The 25,713-nt window shown below is 38.0% G+C and overlaps 1 protein-coding gene and 1 non-coding gene across 2 annotated transcripts in view; one reads left to right on the forward strand and one right to left on the reverse strand.

Moving 5' to 3' along the window:
• Positions 1 to 25,713, reverse strand: part of LOC112486501 (protein unc-13 homolog B-like) — a 66,374-nt gene that overhangs the window by 22,551 nt on the left and 18,110 nt on the right. The window contains 16 exon segments of the mRNA XM_025053411.1: positions 2,706 to 2,783; positions 3,286 to 3,363; positions 6,702 to 6,845; positions 8,429 to 8,525; positions 8,739 to 8,865; positions 10,081 to 10,166; positions 11,107 to 11,366; positions 12,163 to 12,303; positions 12,930 to 13,019; positions 13,853 to 13,921; positions 19,189 to 19,339; positions 20,579 to 20,742; positions 21,455 to 21,570; positions 21,884 to 22,053; positions 22,194 to 22,335; positions 25,654 to 25,713. The exon segment at positions 25,654 to 25,713 is cut by the window's right edge and continues 20 nt beyond it. Of these exon segments, the coding sequence (XP_024909179.1) occupies positions 2,706 to 2,783; positions 3,286 to 3,363; positions 6,702 to 6,845; positions 8,429 to 8,525; positions 8,739 to 8,865; positions 10,081 to 10,166; positions 11,107 to 11,366; positions 12,163 to 12,303; positions 12,930 to 13,019; positions 13,853 to 13,921; positions 19,189 to 19,339; positions 20,579 to 20,742; positions 21,455 to 21,570; positions 21,884 to 22,053; positions 22,194 to 22,335; positions 25,654 to 25,713 (1,973 nt within the window).
• On the forward strand, positions 25,099 to 25,181 carry trnal-aag (transfer RNA leucine (anticodon AAG)). Its single transcript has one exon. It is a non-coding gene; the product is annotated as a tRNA-Leu (tRNA).

Genomic DNA, 25,713 nt, shown 5'->3' on the forward strand with positions numbered 1-25,713 from the left:
CACTGTTGGCGGTCGTTGTTAACCCGGGCCTCGACCGATCCGGTATGGAAATCGTTTTATTGATCTGCATATTTGATTTAGCTAAACGTTTTACGCCGGATGCCCTTCCTGACGCAACCCTCACCATTTATCCGGGCTTGGGACCGGCACTATAAACACGGCTTTGTGTACCGTAGTGGCTGGCTTCATCACATTAATTGATTGTGATTATATAATTATTTCAATACAGATGATGAATTAGTCAACAGGACAAAAATCACAAATTTTACCATGAAGCTAAACCTATGTGAATGGACCAGTCATTTTATTGACAAGGTTCCTCTTTAACATGTTTTAAATGTTAACTTGGCAATTAAAATCATGTGCTAACAAAAGGTAAAACTGGGCAGAAAAAGAAACATTAAAAGTTAAAAAGGAGTTAGTGTAAAAAAGTGGGTAAACAGATGCAAGTTAGCTAGAGTATACAAAATATATATATAAAAAAATCTTAAAATACCTACAAATACAGCAAATTTGGCCAAAAGAACACCAAAACTTGGCCAATTTCACAAGGCTAAGGTTAGCTAAATGCTAACAAAACATCAACCTAGAAAGCCTGTAGATAAAGACAAATAGCCAAAAGAGCTACTTTTATAAACTCTTGTTATTATTACTAATTTCTTCTCATACATTCACTATTTTATCCTTACTTCTGGTAAGTATTAGATATTATCCATTAGTGTAAATATCTGTCCTACTGAGGTTCCATTATTCACTAAATTCAAAAAGAGCACTAATGACTGTGACAGTTAAAGCTGGCCCACCTCTTCATCATGCTCATCTGCTTCCTCCTCTTCCTCAAGCTTTTAGAAAAGAAAAAAAAAAGAACATCGGGGGAGGGAAAATACCCCACTTTTCTCACACACTGTATCAAGAGAAAAGGAAAAAATCTAGCCGGGAATTTTGGAGAAAAGGAAGAAGGAAACTCAGTTCTTATTTATGACATCTTATCAGTACACTGGGAAGGGTCTAAAAATAGACACACAGAACATTGTGGAGGGTGAGGCTGGCAGTCACCAAGGTCCAGGTTCAGGTGGAGTTTCTGAGGCTTTGAAAAGGGTACGGGTGCATTTTTAAAAATATTACTGCTAAAGAAGTGTGACAAAGAAATTAGGGGAGTGAGGACACAAAAAGAAACCTAGACATACCCTCTCCTCCTCAGCAGTTAACTGTCAAAAAAAACACACACCAAGCTCATGAATACGCACTCTCAGTTTCTTCATCTTCAACCAGGTTATTTTCAAAGAGATTTCTTAACTTTTCATATTTATTCTGAAATATCAGGTAGGTTTCTTCCAGTGATGCAACTCTGAGCAGTCACTGAATGACTCAGGGATAATGAAAAGGAGAACCCCCGCCTCAGGCAAGCCACAGATTCTCCATTCTTTCATATTGATGCCTCAAATCTTATTTGTTCCACCATTGTATATAAACAATGTTACAACTCAAAGTTGTCACTTCACTTCTCTGCTGTCACTGCAGCCTGTGCTACTTTACAGTACTCCTCCTCCACCATCGCTGTTATCAAGGCCATATCTGGGATCCCAGATAGGCTGCTATTTATAGGAGTCTATTGCTATACAGCAGGTCAACGGCAAAGTCCTGTAAAAAAGTCCTATAAACAAGAAGAAATGATTAAGCCTCATTTCTTCCATGCAAAAATTGGTGGGACCCACACAGGCTGACCTGTCGGCTTGATTCCCTGGTTTATACCTGCTCAGAATTAATGTTTTTACCTAGCAACATAATGAATAAAAGACGGATAGAATATTGAGTATAAAATCAAGGTCAGAAAACACCAGTATAAGCCAGTGATTGACTGCATGATGACAAAATCCCCCAAATTGGGGGGTGGGAGCCTGAAACAGACGGAAGTGACTTTTAGTCGTTTATTAGTTTATCACAAACCTGCCTCTTTAGCTATCCAAATGATGTTAGCAACAGGTGGCTAGCTTAAGGCTAAGTATAAAATGTGGTCCATATTTTTAAGTTTTATGGTAAATGCAAAGGTGTGGCGACTGGAATATAAACAATAAACTCCCACATCCACTCACTTCATATTAGCACATCTTCTCTCAAAACAGTAGCTGTACATGAAATGTCCCAATACATCAGCAATGTAGGAAATACTCTGACCAATCTATTTGGCACCAAACAAAACGTATTTGGTACTGTTAATATTTGTACATAAACTATGAGATGCAATAAAATGTATATTTATTGCTTTTTCCATATAAAATACATATTTGAAATGTCATAAACACTGGGATGTGTTTCTACTGGCAGTGAGTAATGACGATGAGTCATTATTTTTCATCTCTTTGTTTTCCTATTTTGCTGCAGGCAGCACTTTGTTCCTGTTGAGTTACATTTGCAAGCAAACATTTAAAAGGGGTAATAAAATTAAGACAAATATAATCATCCATTCAGGAAATTCATTTTCCAACCAATATATAATTCATTACACTGATTAAAATACAATACACTGGACTTTTAGGGTTTATTGTTTGCTCTAGACTTTTTCACTGCAGCAGACTGTCTGATACAAATGCAACTTCAAAGTGCAATATCTGGCTGAGTTGAAAACTCAAAACAACGTCAAACCATTTAACCGTAGTCAGAGAGTTGTTCTCTGGGTGTTTTTTTTTTCTTCTGTTTTTCCCTACCTGTTTTGCTCCCATCAACTCAAACATCTTCTCCAGGAGCACCCTCATCTGCTGGATGTTGTTCATCAGCACGCAGGGCTGCAGGAAACAAGATCAGGGGCAAAAAGGCGAGAGAATGAACCAGAAGGAAACACAGTTTAAGAAGTTGAAGGAAACAAGAAGAGACTGACAGAAACATATACAAATAACTGAAAGTTGGACAAAGGCCAAATCAGCAAAATCAAATTGAAAAAAATGGAAGAAAATTTTACTAATTCACATTGAAGTGGACTTTTAAAAAAAGTTTCACGAACAATTAACATTATTTTGCTGAATAACCCTGGTACTGGTCCAGCACCTCAGTAGTAGTTGAGCTATTACAAAAAATACAAAATATACAAAGGGAATCAACAATTTCAAGTAAGATAAAAACAGAGACAAAACAGTGATGAAATAAATCCAGGATAACAGAAATTGGCAATTTAAAATATTGATCTGCTCTTCACAGCTGGTACACGCCGACAAAGCCTGCATGTTTTTTTTTTTTTTTTTCAAATCAGTCTGGAACTCAGAATCAGAATATCAGTGCGGCAGTACTTACTATCTTCTCCTTCTCACAGTAGAAGGGGAAGATTTTGGACAGCAGGGCACAATACTTCAGCAGCACTTTGGTGATTGTCTGAGAAAAGAAGATAAGAATGAAAAAAACTGAATTCTTTTGGGAATGTAGTGACTCAGAACACTGATATTTTGTCTTTCAGGACTGAAACAACATTCAAATGGTGAAAAAATTTAAATTATAGATAGATAGATGGATAAATAATTATGAATATAATGAACATCCAGTTCCTTAGTTACTGGTTGTTGTTTTTTTATATCAACTGGAGCTAGTGCAAAACCTGTTATGATGCTTCAATAATTATACAAGGTTTCTGTTGAAGAAAATAATATACAAGAATTGAAGCTGGTCAATAAATGGATGGATGGATGATAGATAGATAGATAGATAGACAGATAGATAGACAGATAGATAGATAGACAGATAGATAGATAGATAGATAGATAGATAGATAGATAGATGGATAGATAGATGACCTAAAAGCTGGGTGTGTGTTCTTTTTAGGGAGTAAACATTAGTTGGTACCAAAGTGATCCTGTCTGGTTAGAGAAAGCTCTGAGTCTTATGTATTTATTGATCCATGGATTTGTCTCGGTGGTTACCGCATGCGCTCAGTTCTCTGTTAATTCCATTTACACCGACTGCAGGGAAGCACCATGGGGAACAGGTCATCTTTCAGATCACTTTGATTTACACTCTACAGTTACAGCCTCTTCTCGCAACGCCACACAGGTAAGGAGTCGAATCAATTCAGTGGATTAGTGTCCACTCGGCATTATCATTTATAACACTGGGTTTCCATTAGAATGAGAAGAACTCCGCAGTCCTTCACTGTAACTGTGACATGTCAGACTGGAATACGGTAATGATCAGGTAGGCATGAATCAGAAAAAGTCCATTAGGACTGGAGCTGGTGGGACGGATGTTCACACAGGATACTTTTATATAGGTTACTAATACATCACACCCCTCCAACACTCTCTGTTAGTTATGGATGGATGGATGGATGGATGGATGGATGGATGGATGATAGATAGATGGATGGATGAATAGATGGATGGATGGATGGATGGATAGATGGATGGATTAATGAATAGATGGATAGATGGATGGATGGATCTGACAGGAGACTTTGGTACAGGTTACTAATACATCACACCCCTCTGTTTCTTCTCTGGTTTCCTCCCTATTCAATGTTCTTTAATAGAATATGGCACGTTGGACATAACTGTACCACTGCTGTAATGCTTGAACAATAACAAGCCTCCAGTCACTAGGTGGCAGCAACTCGTACAGTGGTTTGTACAGATAAAAATATACATGTTATCAGGTTCTCAATGGTATTGCAATTCGTGGGGGTGTGGGTCGACGGGGGGCATGGAAACATTTCTGTCCCCAAAGGGGTCGGGGGGAGACAGACAATAATCAAGAACCACTGCTTGAAATAAACTTTTCAGTCCATGTGATTCTGGACATGAAGTCAGGTTGGCAAGAACCTGACTACGAAAGCAGGAACAGTGGCACAAACTGTACAAGCACGTGTTAAACAAAGCTGTTGATTACAAAAGCAATCTGTCTTGTTTTACAGCAATCTGTTAGTGACACCAACACTAAACAGGCTGTTAAGGAAACCTCCTCATTCAACTACACACACTGAGACGTTTCTGTGAGTTGAGTAGAAGAGAAAAGCTAAAATAAAGGCTGTAAAAAAATATGTTACAGAGTGAATTTATTCCATGTGTCATTTGGAAAATACTTTTATAATCCCATTAGCTCATAGCATCACGTTACTTATATTATATATTATATATATATTATATTTGTCCACATTCTGCCAACTCAGCCACACACAGCCCTCTTAGTCTAATGTATAATACATTTAGCTCTTTGACTCTGTGTATTACTTACTGTGATCTTTTTTTCAAATTCAACTATGTCTCTTCTTTGTTTCTCCAGTGGTGACTTTTAAACTATATATATATATATATATGTTCATATATTTATGATATATATGTATATTTACGTGTGAATGGAACTGTGAGACACACATTGACAAGAATGGAAAGAATATGGCGAACAGAAATGAAAGGAGAGCGAAGGGCAGGGGACAGAAAAATTGTCAGCTGAGAGTGATGGCTTACATTAGCCATTCTTTATTTAATGAGCACCGTATCGATTGATCGAGCCGAAACTCAAAAACACACACATACATACACACCAACGCACAATAAATATTCTGTGTGAGCACACTACTCTTCTGAAGGGAAATGTTTGTTAGATTTAATGGCTTTGCCTAAAAGCAACTGCTTTAAATTACGTTTCAAGAAAGAATATATATACGATACTTAGGTCTCTAAAAAAAAAAACCCACTCCATTGCAACAGGAGTGCATAAATTCGGTAGGTAACTTAAAACTATAAGAGAACTCTAGATTACTCATGGAGTAAAAAAATGCAACTTGAAACAAGAAAAACTTTAGGAAAAGTATCAGGTATTTTCTGCAACAGCTGACAGAAAGTCTGCAGATAAAAAAACAAAACAATGGAACCTCTACCACCATTTATAACAAAAGCAATGATATTTACAATTAGTATAATGGAAAACAATTGAAACACCTTCACTTTTGCATTCCAATAAAATCAGCCAACTTTTCCAACTTCTCATTACAGGGAACCCTACAATAAACTACAATGCTGACAGCATCTCCAGTCATCTGACTCTTTATACCAAGGATACTGCATATCTCCCAACTGTCTTCCTTAGGTCCTGACTAATGCTGCAACATAACGCAGAGCTGGAACATGCAAATACTTGGCAATTTGGCCAGAAAAAAGGGTTAAATTATTAAGTGGTGTAATAAAATGAAATTGGCGCCGCTCCATCTCGGTGGTGTCTGAATAAGTGCGATAGTGCTGATAGTCGTGTTAAACTCTGCTTAGTCAGTTTATATGGTATTCGGGCCAAGAAAATATACAGTGTTAGATAATTATGTATTTTCTGTAGACAATAAGAAGGGGATGCTAATTACATTGAATGTGCCAATTGTTTTTGACACGTGATTTGCATAAAGCTAGCTTTTTTTAAAATTTAGAACAGATTAAAGATCTTAATTACTTAAGGATTAGTAGGAACACTCATGCCATCAATTGGGATCGTCCATAACATCACAAATTAACCATTTTGATATTTTAATTTAGTTTACTAAATTCTACTACTACAACTATTTAGATGCAGCTGTTTCCTACCTTCCCACTCTCATCTTTATCCATTCAGCGTGTGACTTAAAAAAATTACTATACCCTGTACTTCTCCTGACAGTCAGACTGATGGTCTTGCTGTGGAGATCCCTGAAGGGAAGAGCTGAAAGAAGAAGAAGAGGATTTCACTTCACTTCTCACCTTGGCGAATCGTCTGTTATATTGGCCCACCACCGTGGGGTCGGGACAGTCCAGCTTCTTGATGATCGCGAAACTCTGGCTGAGCTGAGTGAAGATGTCCACCACTGAGCTAGAGAACAAGGCGTGCTCAGATGTTTGCTGGAACTGCAGGGCAGAGCAAACCACAGACATCAGTGAAGTCAGACAATCAGTGGATTTACATTTCCTAATTATATAATTTTGTTAGCTAAATAAATTGTTGTATTTTTTGGTGTTAGTCCCAAAGAGCTCCCAGTTCTTTTATACCCTGGAGTCAAACCATAGCGCTGCCTTATTTGTATTCCAGCTACTGCCTTAATCACTCCACAATCTCCGGGGCACTCTGACCATCATTACATTATCCTTCACTGGTGACATTGCTGGTGAGTGAATGCAGGACTTATTGCTCGGCAGCAGGGCGTTGCACATGTGGCCAGAGATATTATAAATTCATTAGCTAAATGGCCAAAATGTAAATGTGAATTGTGCCCAGAGGGTCAGTATGATAGTCTGTGGTAGTTAAGGAGGATTGTACTGCACGAGTTCTTTCTATCTGTCTGTCTGTCTACCTATCTATCTATCATCCATCCATCCATCCATCCATTTGTTGACCAGCTTCAATTCTTGTATATTTTACTTCAACAGAAACCTGGTATAAATATTGAAGCATCATAACAAGTTTTGCTCCAATTGATTTAAAAAAACAACAACAGTAACTAAGGAACTGGATGTAGCTAGATAATTTGTCTTCGCTGTGGTCACAAACATAACTCTCGGCTCTGCAAAAACAGAAGACAACAATGTCCTAGTTTGCCTCAATTTAATTCTACCGACTGGTGAGTCATTGTCCTGTGGAAATTAGAAACTGGAAGAAAATTGCTAAATATTATTCCTATGAGTAAGGTCATTTAAATCAGAGAATAATAATCCCTAAAGCTTAATTATTCAATGAGATGTTTGACTGCACCTTTGATTTGATTAGGAACATGTGACTCTGCATTAGTTTTGGACATGTGTCACAGGTGAGATATTCTTTATGATATGAAAACAGCAGAATGACTGATAGAAGACCTGCAAAGACACACAAGCATTGGCAGTTTCTACTCTTCACTTCTGCCTGACTGATAGCAGCTGTTTAGTGTAAACTGGTGACAAAAACTACCTGTGACAAGCGATGTGTTGCCTGGAACAGTGATTCCCAACTACTGTGCCGTGGAACACTAGTGTGCCGTGAGAGATCATTAGGTGTGCCGTTGAAAATGATCAAATTTCAATGAATTGGTCCAAAAACTATTATTTATTAATTGCAAAAAAATAACCGGGAGAACAATGAAATACTCAAAACAAAAAATAAACATAATCAGAGATGTTTTAGATCTTTGTGAGTGTCTTTCTTCAATTCCTGCCATTATATTAGCACTGTGAACTAAACAGGATTGCGTTTTTAGCACATTTAAACTAGAAGATTATTATATTTCATTACATACAGTATACTTTTTGTGAGATTTTGGTTTGGTGGTGTACTGTCGGGTTTTTCCTGATGATATACAGTATATGTACCAGTGGCTCAGAAAAGTTTGGAAAACACTGGCCTAGAAACACCGGGACGCACAGGAAGCAAAATATGACAAACCAAAACCCAAAAACCTAAAAGGAAGAAACCCATACTGTTTAACCCCAAGGGAATTTTGGACTTTGGAATTTCTCACCCCTTCTCTCTTGTCTCTCTCCAATGCCCCGTGCATAAACTCCATGGACAACTCCTCGTTCTCAGCCAGCCAGGCCAGAACAAATGGGAGGAACCAACTATAACAAGACACAAACAAAATCATGAGCATACAATTCTCTAAACGTAAAGTCTGATGTAGAAGGAACAAGCTTTTAATTTTCACGGCATTTCTGTTAAATTATCCGATTATCTGTTTTTATATTTTTTTTCATTTTTAAATCAATGCCATCAGTGTTATCGCTAATATGGTTACACAGGAGTAGGTATTTGTACGTGTACTCAGTACTTACGATGGGTACTCAGGCACAGTGTCAGTGAATGCAGGCAGGTCCTTCACATACTCGTTGTAAAGCCACTTGACCTTGAAGTGCAGGTTCATGTAGTCGGCAGTTCTGCAGAGCTTGTGTTTTTCATGTTCTGTGAAAATGACAAAATGACACGCACTCTCACAACTGTGGCCAAAGCAAAACCCCCAAAACACAAGTCAGACTTTATAGAATCTATAGCCAGGTTTACAGGAGTGGAAATACTAGAATTAAAAGCTACAAAAAGGAGACAACGCCGTTGAAGAAAATCTTTGTAGGCCTTTCTTCAATTCCAGTGAGTATATCAACATTGAGTTCAACTAAACAGACACACACACACACACAAAGTCTTACCAGCAAAGAAATCAATTTTGCGGATATGAAATGTGATAGGAGCTGAAGTAACAAACAAACAAACAAAACAGACAGTCAAAAGTCAAAGAAAATAGGTTGGAATGACTTTAAATGGTAAAAAGAATTAATAAAACCAAAAAATAAAAAGACAATAAAAAGAGTTAAAGCTGTGCATTACTGTTGAACTATGACCTATTTTTCAGAAGAAAAAAAAGTTATTTCCAGGTTTTATACGTTAAAAATTCAAGGTTATATGTATTATATATAATTCATTTTTCTGCGTATTTCTGCATACTTCTTAAAAGTCAATGAGAATCAGGAATGCTTGTGCTTTTAAACTAACATTTGCATGTTTGAAAGTGAACGTTCAAATTGTTAATTTTGATTAACATTAACAAACCAGACTGAGCCCTTTTTAAAATCAGTATTAAACTGAGTTTTTACATTGTTTCTCTCAAATGTCAAACTGTCATAGGAGTGCATTTCTGCCTCCTTATTGCCCGGACTCACTGGGATCCGTAATACATTGGAAGAACGTACATTTCTTTTCTGCAACAACCTAAAAGCACCAGCTTGTTTTTATTTGGCATTCGTTGCATTCAATTGTACTTTAGTTCTCAGACAAAGAAAAACAGGATAAACACCGCCTTTTAAAATATAATTTCTCCATCTTTGGTTTCAGACAACATCACAGTGCAGCTCTGAGTTTTTATCACTATTCTGTGAACAAGCAGAAAAGCAGCAGCAGCAGCAGCAGCTGCCTCCATGCTGACTCCTCTGACTCATTCCTATGACCTACAGTCTGCCTCACCATTCTTCCAGCGCTGGTGATCGATTCTATCCAGAACTGGTGGAGAGTGGATGAAGTGAAGAAAAAAATAACGTGAATGTAGCGAGAGAGAAACAAAAACACAGATACACACATACATTTCACACATACATTCCACACATACGCTGCACACAAAGTCCTTACCCTCCAGGGCATATTTCATGTCCGGGGCAAAGAGCGTCCACATGACTTCAGCACTGACTTTGCCAGTGTTGAGTTCTTGAGGAAACCTGAAGGGAGAGGCATCGTCAAATTACAGATGAAACATATTGAAAAAGTTTGAAAGTTAATGGTAAATGAGGACCTTTTTTTGGACCCTACATTTCTCATTTAAATAAATCCATATAGGTTCTCTTGTGTGAAGTTAAAGTCTATTTACCTCCAACAGTTCCGCACATACTGGGACCTAACTTTACAACTGTATTAGTAGGCTAACAGTTAGACCAGTGATTCCCAACCACTGTGCTGTGGCACACTAGCAGAAAATTATCCAGGAATGAAATCCTCTTCCACTAGGTGACAGCAGATGGTTATTAAAACTAAGAAACGGTTATCAGAGCTGTTGAAGAAGATCTTTGTGTCTTTCTTCAATTCCTGCCAGTATATTAGCGTTGTCTTCAACTAAACATATTTTAGTAAATTCAAACTAGAATATTATTATATTTCATTATATATACTTTTTGTGAGATATTTGTTCGGTGGTGTGCCGTGGGTTTTGCCCTGATGATATGTATGTGCCGTGGCCCAAAAAAGGGTTGGAAAACACTGAGTTAGCTTGCTCGTACTAGTACATTGTGATTCCAGTAGTTCAGCACACTTTTTCAGAGAGAATGCAGAATGATGTCATTTCAACCAGGAAAATCCTCTCTAATAATATGAACCAGCCCAGTTGTTTTTTTTTTATAATTATTTAGAATCATGGTGTAGAATAATTCGTTTTAGTGACTAGTTCCTAGATCCAGTCTTAATGCAGATTGTATATGAATAATTTTCACAGTTTTAACATGAAAATCTATTTTTGTCCCTGAGTGTTTGTGTTATACTGAGTGAAGCACTAAGTGACTTCCCAGTCACATTATTCATTTGTCTGGTTTCAAACTACACTATGACACAAAGTCACAGCACATTACATTCTACCAAACAAGCCACAGAGTTTATCTCAGTACTGACTGGTTAATGATGGGTGTGTACAAGTTCTTGTCCTCTTCAATGATGGAGACAATGAGGGTGATGAGCTTTGGCCAAAAGTCCAGATTCTTAATACTTGGTCCTTGCTCCTCCGACTGGCTCTCCTCTTTCTTCTCCTCTCCCTCATCTTCTTCATCCACTTCCTCTTCATCCTCCCCCTCCTCCTCATTGTCTTCTCCTTTGTCTGCTTCTGCCTTTTCCTTCTTCTTCTTTTTCTTCTTCTCAGTCTTTTCCAGCTCAGGCTGCGGAAGAAATAAGAACGGCGAGGCAACTGAATATTCAGGAATGATATGCAAAGAAACTTTACCTTCATTTGTGAATGTGTAGTGTAGCACATACTGCAGGTCACAGACTCAGCATGGAGTTAATGACAGTTCAGGATTCCCCGCTAAATGACGGCGATGACACTGCCTCTACTTATTAAAGCTGACTACAGCCTGAATGCAAAACTAAAAATACCTTTGCTATAATGGCATCCACGTATGAATGTGGTAATGGCAGGTTGCATCATTTTGGGGAAATCTAATTTGGGGAATTCTCTTTTTTTTTTTGCTTTTTTTATAAAGAGTGTGCAAGGTTTTTTTTACAGTTATAATTTAGGACTGTATAATTTTTTGTCATAAACTCAAAATAACAACATAACATTTTTTAAAGGTCAAGGTGAAATTATGTAAACCAGACGTGGGCAAACTTTTTGACTCACGGGCCACAATTGTCCTAAAATTGAACGGGGGGGGGGGGAGTAAAAGTCATGTATAAAGGCTAAAATGTTCAAATACTTTTATCATTTTCAGCGCCATCTATTGGGAAAACGTGGTATAGCAGGGGAAATGCATAAGTATAATGAAAATATAAATAAATTATATAATTTGGAAAAATTTGGGGGGCCGGATTAATGAGTTGAACGGGCCGTATCCGCCCCCCTGGATCTTAGGTTGTCCATGCCTGATGTTAACCTTCCTTTTTTACACTGCAAGTCTAACATATGCTGGGAAAGACCTGGGGTCAAATTCCCATGATGTGACAAACTGAACTCACTGGTTGGACTGCGGGCTGGAACTGATGGTTGAAGAGTTCTTGACAGTTGTTGAAGATGTACTCGTAGGTGGAATTCAGACAGGCCTTAACACAGTCACGCACCACATTCGCAGCCCTGGGAGGACTCGACAGCTCCAGGACCTGGACAAAGACAAAGGCACCAGTGAGTCATTGAAATTACACCATGATTAAAGGTAAATTACAATATTCTGAGGAAAATTAAAAGATAATATTTACAAAAATAGCAAAATTATCTTCTATCCATCCATTTTCTTCCACTTATCCATTACCAGGTCACAGGGGAAGCAGTCTCCATAACCACCACCCAAATCACTTTGCACTGTACCAACCCCCCTGAACCTTCCTGCAGGTGGTGAGTCCAGTGGAAGGTACCAACTTCCCTAACTAGGATTTGAGACATTGCCTCTGGGCCAAAGTGCCACACTAAATTATCTTTTCAGATATTAATTGTACAGATTATTATAAGTATTTTTTTAGAAGCGTGTGTTCCCGTCAGAAAATTAATTCATTTAAGAACTGGAAGTTTCCTTTAAATCATTTTGTCAGTTTGAGAAAATAAAAAAATAAAAAACAAATGGCTAGCATAAAGGTTTTTTATTTTATTTTACCAAATAATAAGCAACACCACTCAAGACTCTTATGATATACATTGTACTATGTAATTTGACTATGTAAAAGTCAAGGCTGAAGAAAAAACGTTAATTATTTTCAGGGTGATCTCATATTAAATTCTAAGATGTTTTTACCTTCATTCTGAAAAAGCTGATGCTAGTGAGGAGATCCACTGATGACTTCAGGTCCTGAAGCCGAGCCTTGCTGGTGACTGGGAAGTTATTCTGTAGATACACACACACAAACACACACACACATGGACATGAGAAAACAGTGACTTAACATCTAAGGCAGCAGCAAATTATTTTCTATTACAGGATATTTGAGGTAAGAGCTGCAGGAAATAATGTAGTCCATTAATGCATCAATGCTTATTTATGTTTTTTGGTGTGTAGTTACTTTACCACCTTGTAGTACTTGCATACATAACGTCTGAGCTGTTACGTAATTTTTCTCTGCTTTTCTTCTCACGGCAACAGACGTTAGTCTTTTTTTATTGTTTTATTAGTATTAGCATCTAGCAGGTTTCTGATTTACTTATCTTTAAATTTATGTATTTAGTTATTACAGGAAAACAGCCGTAATGAATGCAAAAGATGGAGCCCCGTTACTGTGAGGCGACCAGAAAACTGCTGAGAAAAGTTTAATCAGCTGAGATCAGAATCAGAATTAAAGCAGGTTTTAATTCCATATATACTGTATGTGTATATATACATATAATTTGGTGTAAAATATTATGATTAGTAATGATATGATTCATCAACTATAATAATAAAATAATAATCATGTACAATAAAAAATAGTTTCTTATGTAAAAAAAAAAGGTAGGATTTTGCAAATTTTATGAACATGAAAAGCAGCATCAAACCTGCACACCTCTGGAGGGTAAGGGGCACACAGGTGCAGATGGCAGTAATTTACACAGACAGAATGTTGCAGGAAACAAAATAGTAGCAGCAGAGGGTGACAATGTTGTTTTTTTGTTTTGTTTTTTTTTTTACTTTTGTTATTTTTGTCATACAGAAAAAGTGTTATGTCACTGCGAAGAGAAACTCACTCTGTACATGGAAAGGTCGATACGCAGGGAGTTGTGCAGCTGATCCAGGAGCTTCACAAAACGATCTCTCTGTAAAAAAAAAAGAGACAAAAGAAATTGTCAACTTTTTCAATCCTGAGAGGTAGTCAAAAAATAGAAAAAAATATTAAAGCTGTTTCTTTTTGTTATCAAACTGCATATAGTAAGACAGTGTTTCCCAACCTCTTTTGAGGCACAGCACATATATATTATCAGGAAAGTACATGTAACAAAATATAATTTTGTAGTTTATACAACCTCATAATTGACTAAAATCTTGGCCTGTTTAGTTGAAGACAATGCTGATATACTGGCAGGAATTGAAGAAAGAGACTCACAAAGATCTTCTTCAACAGCTCTGATTATCTTTTTTTAAGTTTTCATAGCCATCTGCTGCCACCAAGCAGGAGAATATTTATTTGTTCTGCTTTTTCATGCTTTGACGAGCAAAGAAAAATGATATGCAATAAATAATTAATAGTTTTCAGCCCAATTAAGTGAAAGTGGATAATTTTCTACACGTAATGATCTTTCGCGCCACACTAGTGTGCCACGGCACAGTGGTCTGGAATCACTGCAGTAAGAAACAAAAGCAATGCAAGGAATACTGTGAAGAAAGAGTCCGTCTTCTGAGTCATGTGACCTGCCGGTGTCTGAAAATTAAAGGCTTGACTTTTTTTTCCACTTATGAAAGATCCACAAAGATTCTTGTGTGATAGAAACCAGTGGTGTCAAACATACAGGCGAAAGCCGACCCGCATCAGGGTTCGATATGGCCCGCTTGATAAATGTGGAAAGTGACAAAATGCACATCACTAACATCACTAACACTTCATGTTAGTGATGTTTTGTCAAATACTTCATCCCTTGAACCAAAATGAGTTTGACACCCCTGATATAAACAGACAGGATTGGCAACACGTTCAAATGACACCAAATGGTCTGACACAACAACAATATTAAAGTAAAGAGATCAAATAATAGATTTAGTTAAAAAAAAAAACATTTTCACATCTGATCTCCAAAGTCATGAAATAAGACAAATCAAACTCAAATACACCAGACACATGGAGAGGAGGAGCCACAGTTGGAGCCACACTATGTTTAACTGCCAACTACTATCAGCATTAACTCTGACTTTCTTATAATGGTCTCCATACTTTTACAAAGAACAGTGTGAAATGATGAGTCAAATAATTAAAAAAAGCTGATTTTTTTTTGTTCTGCAACACCTGTTGCCAAAACAAAAAAACACACTGTAGGAAGAAGGTGTCGTGATTTAGTGCAGTCACGACACTGGCATCAAAATGGAGAAGATTAATTGAATTGAGAAACAAATAATAATTTCACTCAAACCAACAAAAACTACATTCAAGCAAAGTTTACAACAATAAAAAAGATTTGTTTGAGTCAAATGTTTCATTGGATATAACTGTGTTTGTTCAGCACATGCAGAGAAACCACAAATCATGTGATTCGAGTCGGCGTCTGTTCTTTAACGGTGGCAGAAACATTAGAAAAAAGAAAACAGCAAAGAAGTCACAGAAGACAACGTGTTGCAGCTTCCTGGACCATGGAAGATATTTCCATGTGAACTTGACCCAACTGTATCTGATTATATTTCTATTTAACAACTAGCACTGTCAACAAAGTGTCTAAAATCCAAGACAAACCAAAGTATTCAGGTACATCCTGCTGCTGTCAAACTCATTTTCACCAGGGGCCACATCAGTAGTACAGTTCCCCTTGAAGGGCCTGTTGTAAATGGAAGACTGTAGCGATTAGGGTACTAGTGTACAGTACCAGTCCATAGGTTATTTGGTACTGGGCCTCAGTGAGACACTGAAAAAATTAACTTAATTTTTATTAATTTACTTCATTCAAAGAAAATATACTCATATCCATTTACTTTTTTTATTTAAAGATAATCTGGCAATATTTTAAAATAACAGATCATTCAGACTTTGATACAAACAGAACAGAGTCTAAAAGATTATTTATTTTGAAAATGGAATGATCCTTCAATGTAGTAACAGGTGGTACTGGCTGACCAGTCCTTGGAACAAAAAAGGTCAGGGACCACTGGTATAAAGGTAACTACTCCATAACAGACTGATACACGTTTTTGCAATTAATTATTATTTGACTGATTAAAATGTTTAATTACTTAGGTAAGAAGAAAAAAAAAAGGCTTGGTGGGTCGCATTTGGCCTCAGGGCCTTGAGTTTGACACTTATGCACTTAACAGTAAAACAACATGATGCTCATTGACCTCGTACTGCTCTCAGTAGTGTTCCACAGTATTTTCTCAGCTGCTGTGTGATGTTTCTGTATTTTACCTGTATATTTTACCAGTGTCCAAGCAAGTATAAAACGAACTTAAAAGTGAACTTAAAAATGAACTGAAAGTATTGCACCATATCATATTGTGTTCTGACTTATCAGATCGCACTGTTTCATAAGCACAGAATTTAAAAGTAATTCATTCAGGAAGAAAAATGTTCTAAAGATGGAACTCGATTTAAATCTGCAACATAAGGTTCCTGACTGTACAGGTGTCAAAATCACCTCTTTAAATATTTTATTGTGAAATTACCTTGCAGCTGTTAAGTAATTATAAAAAATCCACTGTTATTGTACCTTAACTCTTAGTTAAAAGCTTAGTTTAATTCGATGGGAGCGACACTGGAGAACGTACGGTAGAAAAGAGGAAGACATTTTGAGTTGAATTCAAAGAGAAACTATTGATAATCAAGTGAATATAAAAAGAAACTCTTTTTATTAATTCAGTTTTGAGGAGATACAGATATTGCCTATGAAACATGTTCTTATATATCATGTGTATGTACCAGTCTGTGAGGTTGGAGACAGGGTTAATTTTTTTCCCCCTACAATTACAGCAGGTCTACAGCAGGGTGACATTAATCTGCTGCAACAGCTTTTGCATGGAGAAGCAGGATAGAGGGGTGAGGTGTCTCACTGTATGACTCCCTGCACAGGTACATACTGTCGCAATAAAACAGGGGGGAAAATGAACTGAAAGGGTTGAAAAAAAACTCTTATGTATAAAATGAGAGGTTGTAGAACTGAACAGAGCATGAACACCTCATTGTGACCGTGTCTTTGACAAAAGGAAAGAAAGTGCAGCTTCAAATGGTTCAAATTGTGCAACTTAGCCAGAGAGAGAAATGGGTAGATAGACAGATAGATGGAGGGATGGATGGAAGGTAGGTAGATCGGTAGGTAGGTAGATAGACTGAACTGTTTATATAAAAATGTACAAAATAATAATTAGGCAGAAAATATATAGTTAGACAAATAAAAAAAGTCAAGATGATTTGTCCTTTAAATACTTGAATTGCTGCCACTACTGAATGACAGAAAGATGGAAATTCTAACACAAAATATTTGATTTTTTAGGTGTTAACACAGGTGTGAATCATTTGCTTCCATCTCACTTCATCCCGTCTGCACCAATTGTTTCCATGACATCGTTAACTACATCGTTAACATCATCTGACAGCTCCATCCCAGACACCCTTTGTCCATAGCACATCACAACAGGGTCTCCATAGTCTTTGTCTTTAAATGTTTAATCTGATTCTGTTCGTCTGGTTAATATATCATTTCATTTCATAATCCTGGTTTTCTGGTCATGTCTTCAGCTCTGCCAACCCAGAGCTCACTCTCTCACCTTTCCTTCTGTTACACATCACCCCTGACACTCATCTCCACCCACTCAACACCCTAGCACCCTATTTCTCATGCCTCCTTTATATACCAACATCTTTGGACTGATACAACACCACTACCTCAGGTGCACCATCTTCACCTTCACATCTGCCTCATTACTCTAGGCAAGACTTCATTTTTGCAGCTGCTGTAATGAAAATTATGAAGAAAAAATATATTATAATGTTTACCCACCCACGCAGGCTGTCACAGGAGGTGCCATTGACTATGTGGTTCCTTTAGGGCTCAAACCCAGGATTTCCTGTGTGCAAGGCAGATGTATAAAGCAGGCTTGATAACCGCTGCACTATGGAACATAATATATAATAATAATAATGTCTTAATTTGTTTATAATGATGATGACAGAAAGCTAATATATTTTATAATAGATTAATTATAATCATTGACCTATAACCATTTATTATGACTATTTGACCATCATTTACTATGGTCTTCTATTCAAAGGACTGAAAGCCCATTGGGATTACACGGTAGGTGGCTCAGAGGTCACAAGGTCACAGGGTCCGCCTTGGATTTAATGATTTCTTCTGTTTTTGGCCTGGTGTCAATAACTTATTTGACATTGGACATAGAGTTGATTGGCTCCATCCCACTGCCAATGGTTTGAAGTTGTAAATAATTTTTTAATTGAAGCTGATATTGGATTCTTTCACCCAAATGCCTTTAGATTTATCTGTCAGTGTAACCTCTCATAGGTTGTAATGTGTGAAGCATTGAAAACTGTGTATTCATTTGAGGATCATTTGGTTTTATTCGAAGACATTTTCTTGATCTTTTGGAATCTGATTGATTACATGAATTGAAACTTAACAGAATCTGATTAATGAATTATATTTCACATGATTGAGCTTCAGTTGTTAAGGACTGTCCGAGCCGCATGACATAGAAGGACAACTGAAACACGCAATGTCTCCATCCGTCCATCCATCTATCTATTCAACCTTCCAACTATCCATCCATTCTTCCATCTACCATCTATTAAACCTTTCCCGTGAACGTCATGGTCGTATTAGAGTCTACATTACACAGCCGCACCTTCAAACAATTTAGACTCTCCAATAATCCTACTGTTGTACTTCATAAAGAAGCCAAGGTGCCCTCACAGACAAACGTTAGCAATATCTGCACCACATCTTAAATCTTCCAAGCTGTTCAGAATCATATCTGAATCTGCTAAGTGCCTGAGGCAAGAACGATACCTTAAACTACATCTCAAATATCCCAGAAGCCACAGACATTAGTCAGAAGTGATCCGGGGTTTGGAGAAGTGACATAGATGTAGACATGTTTGTGTGAATTCTCCCTCAATTTGAGCTCCTAGGCTTTTTGTATGAGGTTTATATGACAGATGAGATGAGATTTAATGATATTGGATGAAATTAAATGACATGGGATTGGATGAGATGACCTTCTTATGTGTCACGAAGTCAGTCCGATACTTAAGTTTGTTAAAGCTTGTTTCATCTAAAAATCTAAAAAAAACACTTGAGATGTGTCATCATACGCTTTAATGGTGTCAAAGGCAGCCATGCTCACACCTGTATGATCTAAGTGGAACCCTTACCCCAAAGTTGGATGCTGCAAATCTGGCTGGAGCAGTGACGTTTGTGGAGGTGGTGGGGTGGGCGTAGAAGGCATTGATGTTGGCCAGCAGAGTGCTCATCACTGCTGGCACCCCTGACAGCATGTACTTAGAGGACAGGCAGGAGAAATGGCTGAGGAAGAACGGAAAGGAAGAGGATTGTTAAAGATTTGGGGGGAAAAAAATAGAAACATCTGAGCAAAAAAAATGGGGAACAAAAAAAAATTGATATAAAATTATGCATTTATGTGTGTGTGTGTGTTTGGATTAGTGCCCCTGTGTGACAGGCTGTTAGGGTAGGAAGATGTTTGCATCACAAATGTGACCCGTATGCGTCTGTGATGGCAACTGAGCCTCGTGTTGGTAAAAAACGTCAGTCAAATATTTTTTGTGAAATGTTATTTTAACATTATCCCGATATTGCATTATGTTATTGACAGTAATGTAATCCCCCACTCCATGCAATCCCACAATCCAGTGCGGCAGGAGACGCAGGGTAGCAGTAAGTTTGAATGGAAGGAAACCCATTTTTTTCGTTGTGATAAAAGTTTTTTTAAACTACATTTTATAACAGTGTGAATTAGGGAAATAATGAACGCAACTTATGTATACCAGGGATAAAATACTAGATGTACTGACGGGCTCCATGAAGACATGAGCCGTGCCAACAATTTATTGTAGTGAAGTCAAATGTAAGTGAAGTTCAAGAAGCTCTCAGTGAAGAGTGGAAGAAGCCGTTACAGTGGGTGCATTTTCATTTGGCCGGTACCGGTTCATTTCATTATTGATTGGCTCATATTCTCTGTTCCGCTGGGACATAGTCGAGGAACATTTGCGCATACAACTTTAATTTTCTCAGTGCTTCCTGTTATGATCAGGGGCCGTGAGGTGATTACGAACATGTGACTGTGTTTATCTTCCTCTAACTAACCAAACAAACGCGCCGAGTTTTTGTTGCTTTAAATAAAAATTAAACTATTATGTATTCTAGAAACATAGTGTGTGTGTGTGTGTGTATTTGTAGAAGCTAAATTAGATTTTTCCTTCACCTGCTAACAGTGACTCAATCAGTACTGGAAAATCTTAGAAGTGACGCGTCATCTTTCCTCATTAGCCGAGATAAACTCATGTACATGCTGTTTATAGTTCATGGCAACTCTGATCATATCCCATCAATTCAAAGTACACACACACACACACACACACACACACACACACATATATAAAGAGCATCACTAATGTGAAATACTTCCTGATTTGATTTAGTCACATGTGCACCACTGGCTGCTGTGGAAGCAGCCTTTTCAATCAACAGAATTCTGTATCAAAAGACAGACTTGGTCTCAACACAAGAACGGGTGACGGCACTCACGTCATGGCCTGGTAAATAGACTCGATGCCATAGCGCATGGCAAACTCATCCACGATTTCCTGCTGCACCTCGTCAAAGTAAACTTTCCAGGCATCTTCTCCCTGAGCCGGCGGAAGCTTCACCAAACCGCCTCCTTCTAAGTCCGTGGAGAAGTGAAACATATTCTAGAAAAGAAAAAAAAGAGGAGATTAAAAATGTCAGCCAGTATTTAAACCAGAAGTGTGAGAGTCTCAGAATAAAGGAGTGAAATTGAACCAACAAGAAGAACCAACAGAGGCTTCAGTACGGAAAGGCTAACTGGGCGTAGGCCAAGATTTAATCACTAATGGAGGTGGAGGACGGAGGGGTTATAAAGTTTATGGGCCTGAAACTCCCAAAGGGGCAGCAGGGGGCTGAGTGGTTAAAGTATTAGAATTGCTGGTTGGAATCTGGGCCCTGGCAAATCTGTGGTGTGTTGAGCCAGCAACTTGGTGCGGTGTTAATTATTGGAATGAAGACGTTGGGTGAGCAGCAAAGACAGCGCCGCAGCTCGAGTTAACAGCACTATTGCTTTTGTCTGCATCCATTTAGGACTGGTGTCTGCTTTTTTCAAAAATAGAATGGGGAGGGCAGGTCAGGAGTGGATAGATGGAGTGTTCGTGTGAACTAAGATACATGACATGTAAACGTCATGCATAAAGGCTAAAATGCTAAAATGCTTTAATCATTTTCTACGCCATCTATTGGAGAAACATGGGTTTTAAAGGGAAAAGGCAATATAATTTGGAAAAGTTTGGTGGGCCGGAAAAAAAACTTCGAATGGGCCGCAATCCGGCCCAGGGGCATTAGTTGCCATCCATGCCTGATCTAAAGTTTTGCATTTAAAGTTTACATTACCTCGTGAAGACAGGTGTACTGTATGTGGTACGGTGCCACTTTTTCCTCTCCCTCAATTTCCACGCTAATCTGAAGACGGATAGCACCAGACACCACCGACTTGTCCGTCCTCTTCTCTGCAAGCAGAAAAAACAAACCAACACAGACAATATTTAATCCTAAAGATGGATACTCAAGATTGGTATCAGTCCAACATTGGTCAAAACTTTCAGGATTGTACAAAGAAAAAGCCATTCTGATAGGATACCAAAGCCCAAATGGTCAACTCAACTTTGCGCAACAGTAAAGAAGGTATCAGATGTATTTTGGTTTTGACGGATACTCCGAGTTGCAATATTGGTATCTGACATGAAAAGGTCGTTTCGAGCCATCCCTAATTGTTACCACTGAAACTGTGATGGTAAGGAAGCTCTCTACACACAAACTCACCGAGGATATACCAGACATCCATCTCTCCGCTCAGTGTTCGGACCTCGATGATACTTTGACCCAAAAAGTCATCAGATTCTCTCTTTAACCGCTGCTTCACTCGGGACTTGATGTCATCGTCCTCGTCCCAAACTCGCAGCTTGATACGATCTGAAGAGTTGTGGCACTCGCTGTTGTGACAGTCGAAAAGGTGAGGAATGATAGAGTGGAATGTGAAACATAAGTAGGCACAGATGGAATGGTATTTTGTCTCAATTGTTTCATGTGTCAAGTTAATTTGAATTTTAAAGAGGGAATACTGTAAGCTTACAAGGCAAATTTTTCCTCCCAGACTGGGTTGAGATTTCCGTAGATGGTCTTGGTCCGTTTCTTGGTTTTCCCGACTTGGATGGTGACATATGGGTCACTGGTTCCTGTCCTGTCTTTGGCCTGAAGACCCTGTGCACTGACAACTAACATGGGAGAAACACACAGACAGACACACACATAAAGAGAAGGGGATGACTTAAAATTACATAAGAAAAACAAACACCTACTTCCACCCATCATGTTTTCTCTTTGTCATTCACTCACACACACCAATACAAGGTATCACCCACACACTTGCAAAGCAAAGCATCACAGCAACCCTCGTGACTCACAGATGTTGACCAACTACATTTCTCATCAACAAAAAAAAAAAATCTGATCTGTCGAGGGGATTTACTACTCCGCACAACAACAGGTCAGATGATAGGTTGGAGAGAGCTAAAATAGACAGTATTACAATTCTTAGAAAATAAATTATTTATTCAGCCTGATGTAGGGGCTATAAATAAGGACAGACTGCCGTAACAGCATTGGTGTAATACTGGCAAAAATCCCTGTATTGAGTACTTTTAAAAATGTTGCGGTGAGTTTAGTTATGCTACTAACATTGAGTTAAAATTTTAGTGTAAATTTATGTGAGCAGACGCATGACAAAATGTTTTTAAATAAGAGGCAGGTGAAAGTGTTAGGAGTAAATCATATTAGTTCACACAAGCCTAACTATAGAAAAACACCAAACTTTTTGAAGTTTGGTGGCAGTGAGAATTGCTATGAAAAAAAAAATGCAGAAGGCCAAAAGATGGGAACCATCTCCTGCAACCGTAAAAAATAGAGAAACAAATCATAAACATCATAATAAATCTAAGTCCTTAAAAAAAAGGAAGTTACAGAAAGAAGCAAAGTGACAGATGCAGAAGGATCAACAATCTGTAGGTTTAACTCAAGATCAGCTGCATTCTTGCCACTCACACAAACCTAAATGCAGGTGTTAGTGAAAAAGAGGCCTAGCACCAGATACTGATGAGTCTTACTATATATAGAAACATAGTCTTCATTGCAGCTGATGTGAACATGTGTTCAGTGCACATTATCTGAAACCTGCAGGGAGCTAATGGACAGTGACATTTGAGGATGACAAACACAGACAGCACAAGTGATGGAGAACAGCCACTGGAAATACATGATGTAATACATATAGGATATTAGTTGTTTTTTTTATATTATTTATATATTTTTACAATGCAATATTTTTAAAATCCCTATTTTCTTTAATTTTTCAAATATTTCCTTATTGTGTAACGTGTACTATGTAATATTTTTTAGAGTGGAAAAGAAAAGTGAGGCATTGGGAGGGAAAAATGTTTACTTTGCAATGACTTAACTAGGTATTTGTGCACTATAATAACACACATACGCAATGTGTGTCAACAGCAGCTCTGGAAAATTAAAAAATATGACCTGATAAAATTCAAATAAATACAATAATAATCGCATTTTTATCTAACATTATTGGATTGGACAGTTCGGCGGCCTGGATTTGGCTTCACTCGATGATTACTACTCTACTCTGTATAAAGGAAGACGACTTCACCTGAAATGTTACAAACTGAAGGCTTTTCAGTTACTTTTACACTGTCACCTTTAGGAAAAGCATTTCATTTCACATCAAAATGTCCCCGACAATTCGTCGTACTCGTGTGAATGACAATGATCAGCAGTAATAATTTCAATAAGCAGCTGACCATGAATGAATTTCAACAAACGCCTGGATCTTTGATTTAATAAAGCACATTTTTTGTGATTGAGGAGACAAGGTGTGATGGCTGCTATGGCAACGACGCTGCCACTACATAGCGTGATGTGTCTGGTTGCTTTGGTAACAGCAGTGGTTGATGATTTCTGGCTAGTGAAGCCTGAAGATTAAAGAGTGAAGTTTGTCAGTGCATGAGGACACGCTGACTAAGTAGACTCAACTTGTCCAGAGGACCCACCTGTCATTGCCACAGCAATTTTGTTCTAAATATGAACTTTTTACTTGGCTAATAAAATTAGAGCCAGATGAGCTGTTTTATTAGTTACATTAGGTGTTGAGAATTTCCTATTTGTGATCGATTTTTTGTTCTGACACATGTATAAATAAAAATAAAATAAATAATTTGGTACTATACTGATACCATATTTGTGAAATTATTTTGTTAGCAGCAGATATGCTGTTAACAGGCTGCCCCCCAGCAAGCGCAAAGCATGTGTTTCCTCTGGGAATCACACCCAGAACCCTCTGCTCTCTACTTCTGAGGTAGCCGCGCTAACTGCTACACTATGTAACCGACTGACACTAAGTTAGCACCAATTCTAAAATGAAAGTAAGGATCAAGCGTTGATGACAGTATCTTGAATAAATAAGTCTTTGTCAGGTTCAGTTTTGGTATGTTCAATTCTGAGTTGCTAAGCAACCTAAATAATTCCTTGACCGTACATATCCATGGGTCAGGAGCACACCTGAATGGCCTTAATATAACAGGGACAAAAAAAGAAACGGTGAGGTAGCTGTATGGACTTCACAGTGAGATATTGGTGTGACACACACTGTCACACCAATATAGGGCATCATGTTGATACAGGTCGCAACACTGTTCGCAAATGGGTAAGCATATGTATCCGTAGTAGCAGGGCTATCTAAGATAAGCAGGACACATTTAGTAAACTTCTAGTAAAGATCAAAAGTCACCAAAATAAAATAAAAACACAAACAACCTCTATAGACGTTTATATTTAGATATAGGCCCACACTGCTAGGGGGAACTCCCATGGTCCATTAAAGATTCTACCTCACTGTATGTACACATAAATACAATATCATGTGTATGTACAGATTAGGATGTGTATATAGGGTATTTATAATTAGAGGTAGTGTAGCTGAGTGGTCTAAGGCACTGGATTAAGGCTCCAGTCTCTTTTGGGGGCGTGGGTTCGAATCCAACAGCTGCCAAGTTTTTTGTTTGTCATTAGGGATTGGTATCAATATCACAACTAAAACAAACGTATTATATTGATCCCATATTTGGAAAATTGTTGTGTTAGCAGCAGCATGTGATTCCTCTGAGAATTGAGCCCAGGAGTCTCTGCTCTCCGAGGCAGGAGTGCTAACCGCTACACTACAAAACCGACCTGCAGTATGCATCTGCTCTACCATGTAGAAGGTCCTGGGTGAACCCCATAGGGACCACATATTTAGTGGCACCTTCCATGGCAGCCTGAGTGAATTGTGGAGATCTGGGTTTTGTATATAAGACAATTTTCGAGCTCTCTTCTCTCAGGTCAAAAAGCTATTACTCCACTGTAACCTAAAAACTCTTTATGCAACATCAAAAAAATCTGATTAGAGACTTTTTGTTGATCCAAATCAAACGAAAACAAAATAAATATCAGTTTTAAACTTATTTTACAGTGACTGTAGGTACCATTGATGGTGATATTGGCCGACCATTTGGAGGTGCCTTCCAGAACACACTGCTTGACGC

The sequence above is a fragment of the Cynoglossus semilaevis genome, chromosome Z, assembly GCF_000523025.1.
Source record: "Cynoglossus semilaevis isolate Cse_v1.0 chromosome Z, Cse_v1.0, whole genome shotgun sequence".
In the NCBI taxonomy this organism is placed as follows: Eukaryota; Metazoa; Chordata; class Actinopteri; order Pleuronectiformes; family Cynoglossidae; genus Cynoglossus; species Cynoglossus semilaevis.